This window comes from Micropterus salmoides, unplaced genomic scaffold (genome assembly GCF_014851395.1).
Source record: "Micropterus salmoides isolate LMB-PRFRI ecotype aquatic unplaced genomic scaffold, ASM1485139v1 Ms_hic_scaffold_2, whole genome shotgun sequence".
Taxonomy (NCBI): Eukaryota; Metazoa; Chordata; class Actinopteri; order Centrarchiformes; family Centrarchidae; genus Micropterus; species Micropterus salmoides.
Genome location: NW_024041150.1, coordinates 13,214,577 through 13,229,423, shown reverse-complemented (window position 1 = coordinate 13,229,423; position 14,847 = coordinate 13,214,577). Strand labels below are relative to the sequence as shown.

The following is a 14,847-nucleotide window of genomic DNA, read 5'->3' as shown; positions in this document are numbered from 1 at the left end:
TGACAATTTGAAAACTTTATGTATTCCAGCAACAGCTAATCTGAATAGTATTTGATGCCATTACTCACTTGAGATCTGGCAAAACATCAAAAAACAGTCAGTCTTTATAATCTACCAATGCTGAGAGCTTTGCACTCATGACAGGGTTTGGGTTTTGGAGGGAACTTTAATCATTTCCATAAAAATGATGAAAAATAATTCTCCATGCTCTGTGAGCTTAAACCATTTGCCTCTGGCTGCACTCACCATATACCATTCATGCATGAGAGCTGATGGTCTTTTTTATGATGGTAATTTTATTTGTTCCTTTCTTTATAACTTTAGGCTTTATCTTTGTGCTGCAGAATGCTGGAGGAGTGTAGAATAGCTGCGCTACTTCTTAATTTTTTCAAAGGAAACTGAACCTAAAGGGGTTTCTAGCTATCGTCTTTCTGTTGGGGGTGAACTGCTCTCCTTGGATTTTTGTAAAATTAATTTTATTATTGTTCTCTTTTGGGCCATGTTATGCATTTATGCATGCAGTAGAGATGACCCGGCCAGACACAAACCAGGGGAGGTTTTGGTCCACGCTTGGCACTTTAACTGCAAGGCCAGCAGGACGTTCTGTTCCTTTACAGTGATTCCACTGCTATATCGAAGACACTTTGCAACTGAGCAATACCTCCCAATATACAGTGCACAAGAAGTCCATAGACCTGAGTAACCAGGCTCCTACAGTGTTCAGTGACACAGTGATACCTCTCAGAGTTTCTGGCTCAGTAACACAGGATCTATAAGGTCCCCTTTTATAAATCTTCAATTAAACAGAATTCTCTTCAGGGGATCAATATGTGGAACTCCTTACCCACAGAACTTAAAATTGATCACAAATGGGATCATTTTAAATTGAAATTGATTTCAATGAGGGATTAGTGATGTAGTCACGAATGAGGCTGATCAAGAGGCAGGCATTGCAAATTAGTTTGGGCTATAAATGCAGCGGGCTATAAACTTGTCCCTATAACAATAAACATTTAATATATACCATATTGGGCACATACACTGGGTGGCCGTGCACTGTCAAGCAGTTTGCACCAGGGGTTGGCCGAAGGGGTCCCTGAAAGCACACTTAAGCACATAAGCTGTGAAAGGTGAACGTACAACTTACTTTCCCCAAACTTGGTGCAGAAAAACAAGGAGAAAAGGAGTTAGGAGGGAAGATATGACATCAGTCAGAGATGGGAAGAAAGTCAGGTCATACTGTAGCAGGAGACAAAAAGAAGACTGGAAGGAGGGAAAAGGGGGAGAATGTGTACAACGACTTGGAAGGTTTAGGGGAATGAAGTAAGGATACAATATGGACATGTGTGTTCCATAAACACATCGTTAGCAGACAACGTCTGGGAGAACCATTACTGTAACTAGCGGGTTTTGGAAACCCTCAGGTACTCTCTTAGCTTTTCCCTCCATCTTCTTTCTTCTCCTCCTCTTCTTCTCCTTCTTTCTCCTTTTTTCCCACTTCCTTCCTGCTCTCACCTTGCTTCCTCTTCCCTCTTCTTTCTTTTCATTCTTTACCAGCTCTCCCTTCTTCCATCCCTCATCTCCTTTTGCTAAATGTGATTTAATTTGGCTTCGCTGTTTGCACAAGGATACGCTGCTGGCCAGCTGATTCAACCAGGGTGGGAAATGTCGTAAGAAATCTTTGTTTCCATTATCCAAATTGGTAAAATGAAATGCAAGAGCGATTGTTATTGAAGTTTCAGGTCTCTGTGCCAGAGAGGTGGACAAAAAAAACAGAAAAGCGGGAGAAAAAGAGATCAAGAGACAAAAGAAAAAGACAAGAGGGCAGATGGAGCGCCCGGGGAGTTAAACCCTCTCTCACTCTGCCGCTGACGACACAAATACAGCACATGGACTTTACATCAGACTTGATTTGCAGAGCAGGGTGTGAGCTCAGAACCTCCGCCAACTGGATGCGATGACTGCTGACTGCAGCGGCATGACGAACTACATGTGCATCGATTAAGCAAACAAAACCACCAGAGTGATTGCGAGAGTGAAAAACAGACTGACATAGTGTTATCAGTTCAATGTGTTTCCAACATCCAGGCAGCTGACTAAATATGCAAGAGAAACCGTTTCTCCAAGCAACAATTAGTGCAGTCCTTACCAAAGTCTGGGTGGTGCAGAGGTTTGTATATTTTCACGGGTCTGGTTGCGACTGCCTGCAGACACCTCGGCCCCGACGAGGTTACCTGCCTCAGCCAATCAATAAACATCTGCTAATTACCATGCAGAATGAGTAACTGAATCAAGTAGAAAAACACAAACTGTTTAGATCTTTGTTTCCTTAAACATGAAACTATTGGAACAAACACTGCAAATAATAAGACTTGTGTTTCCATCATGGGTCTGTGGGCCAAAGTTGCTTAAAAGAGTCCAAAAGCATGATGGTAAAAATGATTTGGCATAGGCCAGCGAGCACAAATGATGACAACAAAACAATCTTACAAATTGACGGGGGGTGTCTTAAAATAGCACATAATACATAGTCAAGGACAAACAAGAAATTCCAGGAGACTCAGAGCAGAGGTGAGGAGGAAGAGGGGGCTGTGGGGTTTCCTTTAAATCCAAAGACCAGATGAAGACCGTCTTTCCTCCTGTGATTGAAACAGAAAGAGGCCAGAGGTGCTGGCACCACACAAACAACAAATAGACGCAGGGCTTGAAAAGCAGAAAGCCCCGGAGGCTATTTGATCTGCAGGGTGGGTTTATTTTGAGGATGAAAGAGAAGATCAGAGTGAAAGCAGCAGAGCCATCTGTTCATAACAAACCAGTCACACAATATCAGGAAAACCTGAAGAACAACGCCACGTTCCTCTACTGAGAGCTGCTCCCTTTATTACAGCGCGCCTCTCTCGTCTTCACCTCCCTGACAACAACTTCCGAAATGAAACTTTCAGGCTGATCCCAAGAACTTCGCTCCGGTCTGAATTATGCTGCAGTCTACAGTGAGGGCAGCAGCTGTGTTCAACAGCCCTCTACTTGATGCAGTGAGCCACGTGAGGCTGTGGTTGTAATCATTTAGGCCACTGATCAGCAATCATTGTGCTTTGAGAAAGGCTGCTTTGGTAAGAGAGTTTGTCCTAATATACTGTTTAAATATTATCGCTGAGGGGTAGACCAAGTACACACAAGTACCACTATAGTAATTAGTGACTCTTTAATAATATAAATAAATTGTAATGCAGTCAAAAATGTCTGTTATTTTACAACAGCACTGAACGAGATTCAGCCAATGAGAACTTAGATTTTTTTAAAGCTATTTTAAGCTGAGCTATCATTAATTAATTCAGCAGCCAGTGTCCAACTATCAAAGATTGTAGAAATGACACTGCTAACACCACTCTCCGGGATCAAATGGGTCTCAGTGGTTCATTTGAGCACTTGACAAAACTCAAGGACAACTTACTTGTTTGTAGTGGGGCTTTCAACCTTATCACATGGTCTTTATCAGCAAATGAAGTTTTTTTTGTTGTAATGAAACTGTAAATGTTCTGCACTTTTAGGATAGACAGATATTCATCTGCTGATTAAGACCAAGCGACGTGGCTGAATGCTCCAGAACAAGCAAGCATGTGGACCATGAGTGCAGAATGTTTTGTCATGCGCTGTAAAATGTTTTACATTAAGCATCACAGACCGTTACCCGGTCCAAAGTATGTGAGTGGCCTTTGAATGGAGACAGAATGAAATGTCTAAATCAACTATGTTTTCTTTAGCATCATGGAAGCATGTCTCTGCTCAGACTGCTCTTTTTCTACATTAACGCAATAAGGAAATATGTAGCAGGGGTTTGGGGCTCATCGAGTTACCTTCAGCCACTCCTCGGCCTGTTCTTTGCTCTGCACAGCCAGCACCAGGGCGTCCGCCCCCTGGTGGACGATCCTCAGTTCGTGCTTCTTCTTCTTGCCGTCTTTGGGGATGTGAGTGATGCTGCACCCTGACAGGGTGAGCTCCATCTGGGGGGTGTGGTCTTTGGAGGACTTATAACACTGGGGGAAGAGAAGAGGGGAAAGTTAGAAGAACTTTTGTCCGACACGTATATAAATGGATCTTACTGGCAACCCTTTCCACTGAACCTGGGTGTGCTGACATGCACACAAGTGTCCCTCACCAGCAGCTTGTTATCTTTGATGACACAGAGGAGTTTGGTCCACTGGCCAAAGCGCTTCTTGCGCAGCAGGAACGCACAGATCCGAGAGTCCTTCACCAGATCCATGGACGCCTCTTCAGATGGCCACTGGTGACGCATCTTCTGGCCCTTCCCGTCTTCCTCTTCCTCATCGTACGACTCATAGGAGCTGCTCATGGCGTCCGAGTCATAGTCTGAGAGGGAAGTTGTGTTTGATAAACTGCCTTTTATTTTTTAGTCATTAAATTACAAGTGAACATGAAAACTGGACCAAAAGCTATAATTTGTTTTCACGAGCCACTGTCTGTACGTACGGCTATGAGTAAGTGCGTAAGTCACTCACTGGAGGTGATGTATTCAGGAGCCTTTCCCGGACTTAGAGGAACGGCTTCCTCATAGTAGCCTTCTGGAAGGGAAGAGCTGGGCAGAGGAGGAGGGCCGTTGTTTGGAGGCTGCAGACAGAACAGACACTTGTATGAGTATGACGCACATCGATGGACTTCTCTACTGTTTTCAGCGCTAAAACTAAAACGAATATTTTAAGGAACCCATTTATATTGTTTACAACTGAAATATTCAGCTTAGTTGCTTAATATTATTTATTAGTGTTTTGCTACCTTAGTGGTGCCCCCCAGTACCCAAGCAGTGATCTTACCCCCCACATTAATGCAGCTCCTGCCTTTGCCGAGTGATTTGTGCTTCAGTATTGAGGTGTTTAAACAAGACAAATGAATGAACGAAAGTTTTTTAAGTCCAATAATTGTAACTCTTATCATATGGATCAAAATGTACCAATAACCACACTGCTAATTGATTAAATTTTTCTGTCACAGGAATAAACAACCAAGTAAATTGAGAGAGTTGTACACTAAAAGAAGTAAAGATCTAAAGAATCGTCTCGCTGGTGAAAACAATCTAAAACGAACATCTGCAATTTATCAAGCGTCCGGCTTGTGAGACAAGAAACAGGTTGCTGTAATGTGTGCCGTGGGAGAGGAACAACTTCCAAGAGCCCTTCTTTAGATCAGAGCGGGACAATAAACAAAAAGGGAAGCCATCTAGGATCTTATCAGGGCCTTACAAGTGTCACTGCAAAACAGAGGCGGCTTCTGTGCACAGACATACTGTTAACGCAGGATGTGAAAAAAGAATAGAGGAGAGGGAGAAAGCATGCTTGTGAGGAAGAGAATCCAATCATTTGAAGGTAGCGTGTGCCAGAAAAAACCAGCGAGTGTGTGGCCAAAAGAAGACTAAAGACTCTACAGAACGGTGTTGATGTTATTGCATAATGAATAGTTAGGCCTTTAATGGATTTAAGATATTTTATGGTATTATACTACAGAGCTCATGTAAGGAATGGAGAGAGAGACGCAGGGAGAAATGGTAGATAGAAATGAGGCCTCCTTTGTTTGGACGTGTTCTCTTTGGCACCACACAGTCCAACAAATCCAGTTGTTAGAGCGGGGATCAACTGCACAGCCTGACGTGATCCGACTTGGCCAGCGCAGTGCACCATTTCTCTAACGTTTCAACCCCCCCCCAAAAATTACTAAACTGTGGTGATAAGCTTAAAATGTGATCATCTCAGAGCGCATTAACAAACATTGTCTCACTGGTTTGAAAACATCAACGTAGGATCTGCATTACAACACTGCAGAAAAAGCAAACGTAAATGTAAAGTGACTGAAGGAGTGAATTTTAATTCGTTGTTGCTAGCTAGCAATGTATACTCCTGGCTAAAACTGATCTCCTGAGATTTTTTAAAGGTACTTTATTGTCACACAAAATTGCATCTGCATTTAACCCACCCTCACTGTATAGCTCCCAGGGACAAACTCCAGAGTCCTGGTCAATGGCACTGACTGGAGAACCAAACATGTTTTTAATGGTTTGGGGAAAACGGACCCGGAAGAAACCCATGTAGACAACATGCAAACTCTACACAGAAAGGCCGAGGACGACCGGGGTTCAGACCCAGGACCTTCTTGCTGTGAGGCCACATTGCTATCCACTGGGCCACCACGCCACCCTTCTTCTCTTTGTATTTATGAAGTCAAATTTATGAAGTTTTACTCAAGTTGAAACATTTTAAATTGTGATGATACATCTTGGCATCACTTGTGTGTGCCCGCTCCCATCTTCCCCTATAATTTAGTATTCAATCGTGGTGCCTTGAGAATTTAATTTGCATTCAGTCTGAATACAATGGAAACATCGACAGTGACATTTCTGGCTGTATGTACCTGTAGGCTGTGTAACTGCTCCTCATTGGGTTATAATCCCTGGATTTGTATGCAGCCAGTTGGCCTTTTTCACAGCAGACATTTTGAGTTGTTATAGTAGGTAAAGAAAGGTGTTACTAATAACATTAACAACAGCTCTGTTGTGTCCCAGTAAACCATGACAGCGTGACAGTGAGTCGGCATGAACAACACCAGGACCCTGAGACTGAAGCAGCTAAATGGAATCCAGCCATCATAAATTCTGTTATTACACCTGTGCGTTTCCCTTCTCCTATTGTCCTCTGTGAAAAAGGCCTATCTGCAGTGTTTGTCAAATGATTTAGTGGGTTCCTAAGAGACTATGTGTGACGTTACCAATGGCCTTTGATCCAAACTAGTGGAAATAAGGATTTTTTTTACAGATGTAAATTAACATAAAAAGATGCTTTTAACTGAGCCCTGTGGAATATAGCATGGACCATTGAAAGCAATATTTCTTCTGGAGCCTCATTCTAATGAGCACAAGCCAGGACCAGACAACTTCAAAGTGCGTGAAATGTTGTCAAACTGTAAAGACTTATAAGGCCACACTCCAAGTCTCCCTGAAAGCCCTTTTCACAAGGACCATGACAAGCAGCGAGGGCCGCAGACTTCTTTCCTCTTATGGAAAACCACTTTCAGTTCTCTTTTTATTTTATTTACTGGTGGCAGTGCAGATTTTCCGCTGGTTATAAAGGGGAGAAACTCCATAGCTGTTATGAAACTCCATGTGCTACGGGCCATTGGTTATAGCTGACCCAATGAGGCGTCAGTGCTGCAGTGATGTCAGCATCCATTGCTGTAGCAACGTGGAACATTACAGTCATTCTGCTAGAATTTTGGCTTCACTGTCATGAAAGACAACTATTGAATAATAGTCTAAACAAAGCGTATCACAGAATCAGAGAAGATGACCTGTGACTTTCTCGTTGGTTCATCTGTGAATGTTAGAATTTAGATATTTGGCGATTCTGTGGCTAAGTATAGATATTTAATAGATGTAATATGTGTCTAAGCTGACTTTGGGTGTGCAGCTGATAATTCTGATCCTACTTTTGTCGTGTGAATTTCACATTTGCTTTTCAGTGGTCTTCAGCTTGTGGAAAAGGCAAAAGGTGTAAAATGCTAAAGTCAGACGGCAAAACATGGCTCAACAACGCCGCCATGGGAGACTCTCGGCTGCCTGTTTCACCAGCCTGTAACTCCATGTCCATCTGACCTGTCACCATCTCCAAAACCACCAACAGTGTTATTACTCCTGTCAAATCAAACATGAAGAACTGGCCTACTTGTTAATATTTCAGCCAACTCTTATCCATTCAATAATAAGTTGGGAGTCCAGCCCTAAAGAAAGATAAATGCTGTTAAACACCAGGATTAAAACAGTTTCAAACTCCCTGACCTTCCTCATTCTATTTCATCCCACCTTCCCAATCATTTTCTTTCTCAAGCCAAGTGCCATGGTTTTCCTTTCCTCCATGTTTCTGTCTTGTTTCACTTTTGCACAAAAATGATCCATCTTAACAAGTCATTTTGAATCTATCCTGAAACCTGTGATTTCTCTTTAAAACAACACTACGGCACTCTTGGTTCACCGTGCACAATGCAAAGTTGAGTTTCTTCTTCTTCTCTCAGTCAATACATCCCCTCCCCCTGCATCGATCCTCCTCTTCATTGAGTCGGTTTCTCTCTTTTCATCTGTAAGTAAAGTGGCGGGCCAGGCCTCTAGCAGAAACCTTATCACACCTCCTTAGGGGGAAGCAGCGGTTCGGTGAACTCATTTCTTGGCGTGGATCCGCTGCCTTCCAGCACCGCCAGCGTTCTCCTCCCTACCTCAGCCCTTGAAAGAAAAAAAAAAATCCCCCAGAGAGGAAGACAGAAGGAAAGAAGGGCAGGGAAGCGAAAAGAATGAAAGTGCTCAACATCGACGGCCAAACAATGAGGGCACAATCCCAGGTTTAAGAAGTGGATGTGAACGTAGACTTGTTCGCGTTGGTGGAGGGAGATTGTTGATATGAGGTCTGCAGCTTCGTATCTCACATCATAATGACTTCCTTTCTTACTTTTAAGTAACAATACCATTAATAATCATGCAGAAGCAAATTGTTTGGTTAAGCATTTTTCCCTGAGTGCAGCAGAATACATTACACTACACTCCAGAGAATGTGATCCCATTGCTCTGCTATGTAGTGACTCAAAGCTTTGAGGCACTGCAGTGGGGAGAGTGTGTCTGCATGCACTACACACACACACACACACACACACACACACACACACACACACACCTGTAAACACAGGCACATATAAACAACATTTCTTTTGCTTTAATTCCGTGAAAGAACAGCACGGTCGCATCACACCTGCAGGTCAATCAGGCTGAAAAGCACTGATGGTTCAGGAGTCCACCGCAGCACGATGCAAACCGCCCCTCTGCTGACTGCAAACACACACTGCATAAACGCCAACAAGTAAAGGCCCAAATCCCTCTGCAGTCTAGCTGTGATGAGCTTCAAATGCTCCACAGATCTTCATACGGCAGTATCCTATCTAGCAGAGATCAGTCAAGTCTTCACAAACCAGGGTCTTTACTGACAGATTTACAAATTCAATAGAATATTTTGACCAAAAACTCTAAACTCAAGGTCCACTTACTAGCTTTTTCCTCAGGTATTTCCAATTGACTTCAAAGTACTTACAAAAGCCATTATTTCCAATACCGAGAGCAGATACGCTCTCAGAGAGCTGATGTTTCACCCAGTTTAACATTTTTAAATTCAACTAAACTGAACACTGACTATATACTAACACTATATGTTAACTCCTTAGCGTATGCCAATGGCCCTGCTGTAAAACAATTACTGGATGGAAGGATGTCAAAGTGTCCATTGTTACATATTCATTTTAATACATGTAGACATGGGACAGTTTATGTACTACTTGTATCTGCCTGCCTGTGTTTGAGAGTTGTTGTCAGAGAGTTGTGAAGTGAAAGTAAAGAAAAACACAATGAAAGGAACATTAGAATAGCGACTCATCATTTTTTCATTATTATTTTCATGCTTTATGTAACTCTTAACCCACTTAAAGCAATTACATTTAGTTTCAAGGAGGTTTTCATGTCTTGTCATGGTATGACTGCTGTTCCTCCCTGACAAGAATATATTTCTAGAGGAAGTACTGCTGCAACCATGAGAAGAGCAGCATGTACAGGGCATGAGCATGGATGCATATCAGAAATGTCAGAATTCCACAGTCAGTGTGTAATTAGGTAGTGGTAAAGGAGTCCTGACCTTAGTTTGGATACTCTGAGTGGGAGGTTTGTCTGCTGCCTCGGCCCTGGCCTGAAACTCTCCAAACATTTATGTCAAGTATCAATTTTTGCCCTGCGTAGGAGGACTGGACCTGAATAAATGTTTCTGCCACAGTGCCAGTGGGACACTGAAATGGATAAACTGACTGGACACAGGGAAGCCATTCCCTTAGGAGGGGCTTTGGAAAAGGAAAACTTCATTTCCAGTGATTCTTGGCAAATGACCCAATGTAGAAGCACACGCAAAATGGATTTTTTAAATTTAATTTGAAGGCAAACAATGCTGAGTGAAACCAGTTTGACTTGTATGTATTGGTGAATGACCACGTCACTAAATGAACAATGTATTTTTTAAATGTTTAATTTGTTATACTGATGGTCAACAAATGACATAATGGAATGTACCTAAAAGAGTTCAAATACCTCACTATGGTAGAAATCTATCACATGAGTGTTATTTAGGGCGTCTAAGGGTCATACACACTTTTATGTGGCTAGCAGCTGAAGCACTTCCAAGGCCTGGATGGACCTGACACTGTCCTGGTTGAACTATTAGGACAAAAGTTGAATAATATCTGGTTCTTTGACAAAACATCAAAAAGGTACAAATCTATGAATATAACAACATAAAGACAGAAGACTCCCAAGGTGCAATCAAGTTTAAAATGAAACCCCAAAATACATCCAGCCATTTACCTCTGTTTACTTTTGGATTCTGGGTCAATTCGTCAACTACGGTGTGGTTTTTTGCTCTAAACTGTAACAGCAAAGTGTTCTTAATTTTGCTGCAGCTACAGAACCAAAGTATGCATGTTTAATGCTTTCAAACTGTACCATTCAAGAACGGTGTCAAGAAAGAAAGGAATTTAAGTTACTTCCATTTGAAGGACACCTTGTTATTAAATTAAATATTGTCCTGACCTTCATTTCCCTCCAAGGTAAGGATTATCGGTGAAAGACCTTTTGAGGGTTTGCTCAAAGCTTTATTTTTTCTGAGGAGGGTTTTGCTGAGGCCTACACCCTTTTCCAGCACCACCCTGCTTCAGTTATACACACACGCATCTGGGAGCTGCACAGTGCAACCACAGTCTTCTACTGTTGGCTTCTGGTCCCATCTCTGCTTGTAGAGCGGGAGGTTAAGTACCATGCTCAAGGTCACCTGGATTGTAGTTATTTGAAGGGGGGGGGGTTATTCCTTCACTGTTCTTGACCAGATTTTTTCAGCTGGTCCCAGCTGCTCCTCTCTTTTCCAAGCTACCTACACCTATATTTATTCAAGCACATGTGTTTTCAGTCTCTTGTCAATACTCAGATGAACCGAGAACTGACCGAATGTTTCAGATCAACTGCTGCGGTATCAGCATAAACCTCTGAAAGGTTTTCAAGTAGTGTCCAATAGTATGACCCTTAGTATGACCCTGCTGTAATACAGGCATAGAAAGCACAGATGAGACAAAATGTGGACAGAAATCCATGTGCACGCACCCCCCTCCCTCCACACATTCTTCAAAGCTTAGGCATGAGGTCAAGCTACGGCAATGAGTTACAAATTCATGCCAGACGGCAGGAGAAGATGAAAGCCCAAAGAGCAAAAAGCTGTGGTGCTAGCTACCCATCAGCCTCAGGGTTGACCCAGCACGTCCTGCCTTTGTCCCGGGATAACCTTGAGACTACTAGCTTGTAAAAGATGGAGTAATGGTGACATCTTACAGCTTTTACTGGATGGAAAACTGGAAAATGTTGTAGTGACAGTTTACTTATCATGGTATATTCTGGCCAGGTTTATTTCACTCATTTTAAATGAATGTACTTCAAGTTAGTCTTCACCCTGTTTGTATGTAAAAGAATGCATCGATGAAGCATCTCATGGGAAAAGGCAATTGCATTATGTTGGATAGTCAGATACACTGACATTGAGACATGCCAGGAAAGTGTACAAATCTGGGTTATCAGTTGGAATATTACAAATCATAGCATACATATAGTATAATAGTAGCTTATTTCTTATTTCTACTTCATTCTCTTTTCCTTGCACACACCTACACCGCAAACACACCTGCTCGCCCTGCCTCTTCCTGCCTCTCTCTTCCTGTATGTGTCTGCTCTGCTGACTTTCTCAGCAGTACGTTTCAGTCCGAAAACACAGAACTCATCTTCTGGATTTTTCCACCTGCGATTCCATTTTCAGCAGAAGTGTGGAGGAGGCTGGTTAACGACGTGACCTATCAAAGCGGAACCAATAGCACAGTAAAACTGTGTTTCTGAAAACATCTGAGGCGGGAAAGGCAGTAAGAGAATCTTGATTCATATTTGACCAGTACAGCCTAGTTTGACAGTTTTGGGAGCCTGGGGCGTTGCATGGGACGGACCTGCGTCCACTACGCAGGTCCAGACAACCAATCAGAGCAGCAAAGATCTGTCTGAATGGGAAGAGGGCCAGACGTATCTGCCAGAGCAGATGAAACATGAGCTTGATAGATGCGTCTGGTTCCCAGGCTATCATTGTGTGAGAGAGGAAAACATAAAAATCACTAGCATGGGAAGAAAGAAGAAAGTCAAAACTAAAGTCAAACTACATTAAGAGGCTAGCACACAGATACTAAAGCTCTGTAAAAATCCCCACTCTGCAGGACTCAAGGCCTCATCCAAGCGCAAGACCTGCCAACCTCTGTGATACACATATAAGTGTCCCACCTCTCTGTTTATACACGAACCACCCATGCTAGTGTTACCTCCGACAAAACAAAAACTTTCTCACAACTCCCATTCCATTCTTCACTTTCCCTCCTTCCTGCCTCAGGCTGGCGCTGTAAATGTGTATTTTGCAGGACAGGTGCATTCACCAGAGTGCCGTTACTGACGGATGTGCCAGCTTGCCGGCTGTACTGAAATAATAACTGCAGAGTGAGATTGGGCTGGGTGTTTCCTGCATTTCTCTCACCTCACAATGAGGTCTAAATGTGGGTCAGCAGAAGCTGGTGGGAGCCGGTTGGGGCTGGTGGTCCACCACTCTTGACCAGCTTTGGAAGGGTGGGGTGGCCCTGCTTTTGCTGGAAGGGAGCCCTGTGTTATAAAATAGGTCCATAACTGGAATGGAATTAGTCTACTGTACTAGAACTGAGAGAAAGTCATATTGAGAAAATATTAAAACAGGACGTCATTGTTGGAGTCACGATAAACTAAAGCTTCAAATGATGAGGTAAAAGTATTTATAAGAAATCCCTGTGAGCCAAAAACCTCAGATTTCCTTCTGTTCTGAACGCTCCGTTTGACGACACACGGAGCTACACGGAGCCGGTATTCCATATATGGTCATGTATGTGTTTAGATTGTTTCAATGTCACTGTCTTGTCTTTGAATGGTTGATTTAGATAGTTACCACATCATAGGGATCATTATTGCACTGTTTCCTCCATTCCTGTGTGCTGCACGTGTAGCAAACCAGCTGTCCGAATGACACCAGTCGGATCTGGACCATTATTTCACGATATAGCTATAATTAGTTGACCATGAATATCAATAGAGAATTCCGTTAATGGTGAACGTTCTTTTAAACTGTAAAATCTAACCTAAGGTTGGCTTGTTAAATCTACCGTTCTCTTGCTGTCTTTCTCCTTACTCGCCTTTCCCCGCCTCTCCTTGGATGCATGTTGCGAGGGCTCTGGTGTCGCTAAAAGATTCTAGAGTGTTCCACCAGCACGTTTTCACTGTCCTGTCAAACTAAAAGCCTTTGCAAAGTTGTGTAATTGCGACTGCACGACATTTCATAAAATTCTGAAGCAGCGGTGGCAATAATGTTGCAGCGACAGTTCTTTGGACAATGATTACATCACAAAGACATGCAATGAATGGACATTTCCAATTAAAGGTATTGGTGTTGAGCAACAAATCTGTCACCAAAAAGAGTCTATTTCTTTTATCTATGAACAGTGAACTGTATTACTTCTCTAACCGCTCTGCTTTATTAAGTGACTTCGATCACATCATGTGTCGGAGAAAAAAAGCCTGGCATTGTAAAAAGCCTTCTAACGCACTTGAGTGGGGGAAAAAAGTAGTGAAATTGGTTTTCCATTCGTGGCCCAGTTTCTCAGTAGGGACTTTTTCCAGAGTTTTAAGTAGACTGAAACAGTTCGGGCCCTCAGGATTAACCATGCTGTGGGCATGTGTCACTTAGTAAAGTCCCGCTGCTCACTGCAGTTAAGACTTAATCAATCTCCAATTTGCCACTTGTTTTGTTACACCAGTGACAAAGTGCAACCCTTTTCAATATGATCTGTTAAACAACCTCATTTCCTGTCTCAAGTCAATCACACAAGTGTGCTGATGTCACTGAGTGCTTTGCTGTGGTAGACCAAGCCACAGAGTAGGGGAACCCCACTGAGGGATTACGTAGAAATATGAAAACAGATTCATCAGCACCAAATGGAGACCAAAACCTGCCACGCAACAAACTCCCACAGACAAATACTCTCCGGAGTCGTACAAAAGCAGGAATTCAACTGTAACCGTGTGATTGGGAGCCAAACGCTTGTTGCGCATGCAATCCATAGCTTGACACAGCACAGTGACACATTTACTTGCTACAATGTGTTTCCCCTTCAGGCTAGAAAACATTTGGTTTGGCAAAATACAGCAGGCCTACATTTATTACAAATACAGACAGGGCTCCACAGTGCGAGTCTTTTACTCGCATTTGGCCCTAATAATAGATATTTGCGAACTGCAAAAATGATTTACGAGCACAGTATGCAAATAAAGACTACAACCTACATTAATCTTCCTCCTGCCCACCTAGTCTGCAAACTGTTTAAAACATATTGGGGCTAAACGATTCAGAAAAAATATCTAATTGCGATTATTTGATACTGCGATATTATGTGGGCATCCTGGCTACTAGAAAGAGCACATATGGATGTGCTACTTCTATCCGCCTCTTCCTGAGAGCAACACATTACCGGTGTTCTGTTTGACATCTGTTTTACTGCAGCTACTGTTATAGATAGGCTACTGTTGAGTAGTCTTATTTAAATAAAGTGTGGCGTGGGTTGTGTGGGTGCTGCTGGTGTATCGAGTGTTTTCTCTCATCACTATGATGAGTGAAA

At 42.7% G+C, this 14,847-nt stretch overlaps 1 protein-coding gene across 4 annotated transcripts in view; it reads right to left on the bottom strand.

Moving 5' to 3' along the window:
- Nucleotides 1-14,847, bottom strand: part of afap1 (actin filament associated protein 1) — a 55,585-nt gene that overhangs the window by 18,203 nt on the left and 22,535 nt on the right. For all 4 annotated transcript variants that reach the window (XM_038730680.1, XM_038730679.1, XM_038730682.1 and 1 more), the window contains exons 4-6: nt 4,518-4,626; nt 4,157-4,368; nt 3,855-4,034 (exon numbers count right to left, since the gene is read on the bottom strand). In XM_038730680.1, the coding sequence (XP_038586608.1) occupies nt 3,855-4,034; nt 4,157-4,368; nt 4,518-4,626 (501 nt within the window). The remainder of the gene's footprint in view (nt 1-3,854; nt 4,035-4,156; nt 4,369-4,517; nt 4,627-14,847) is intronic.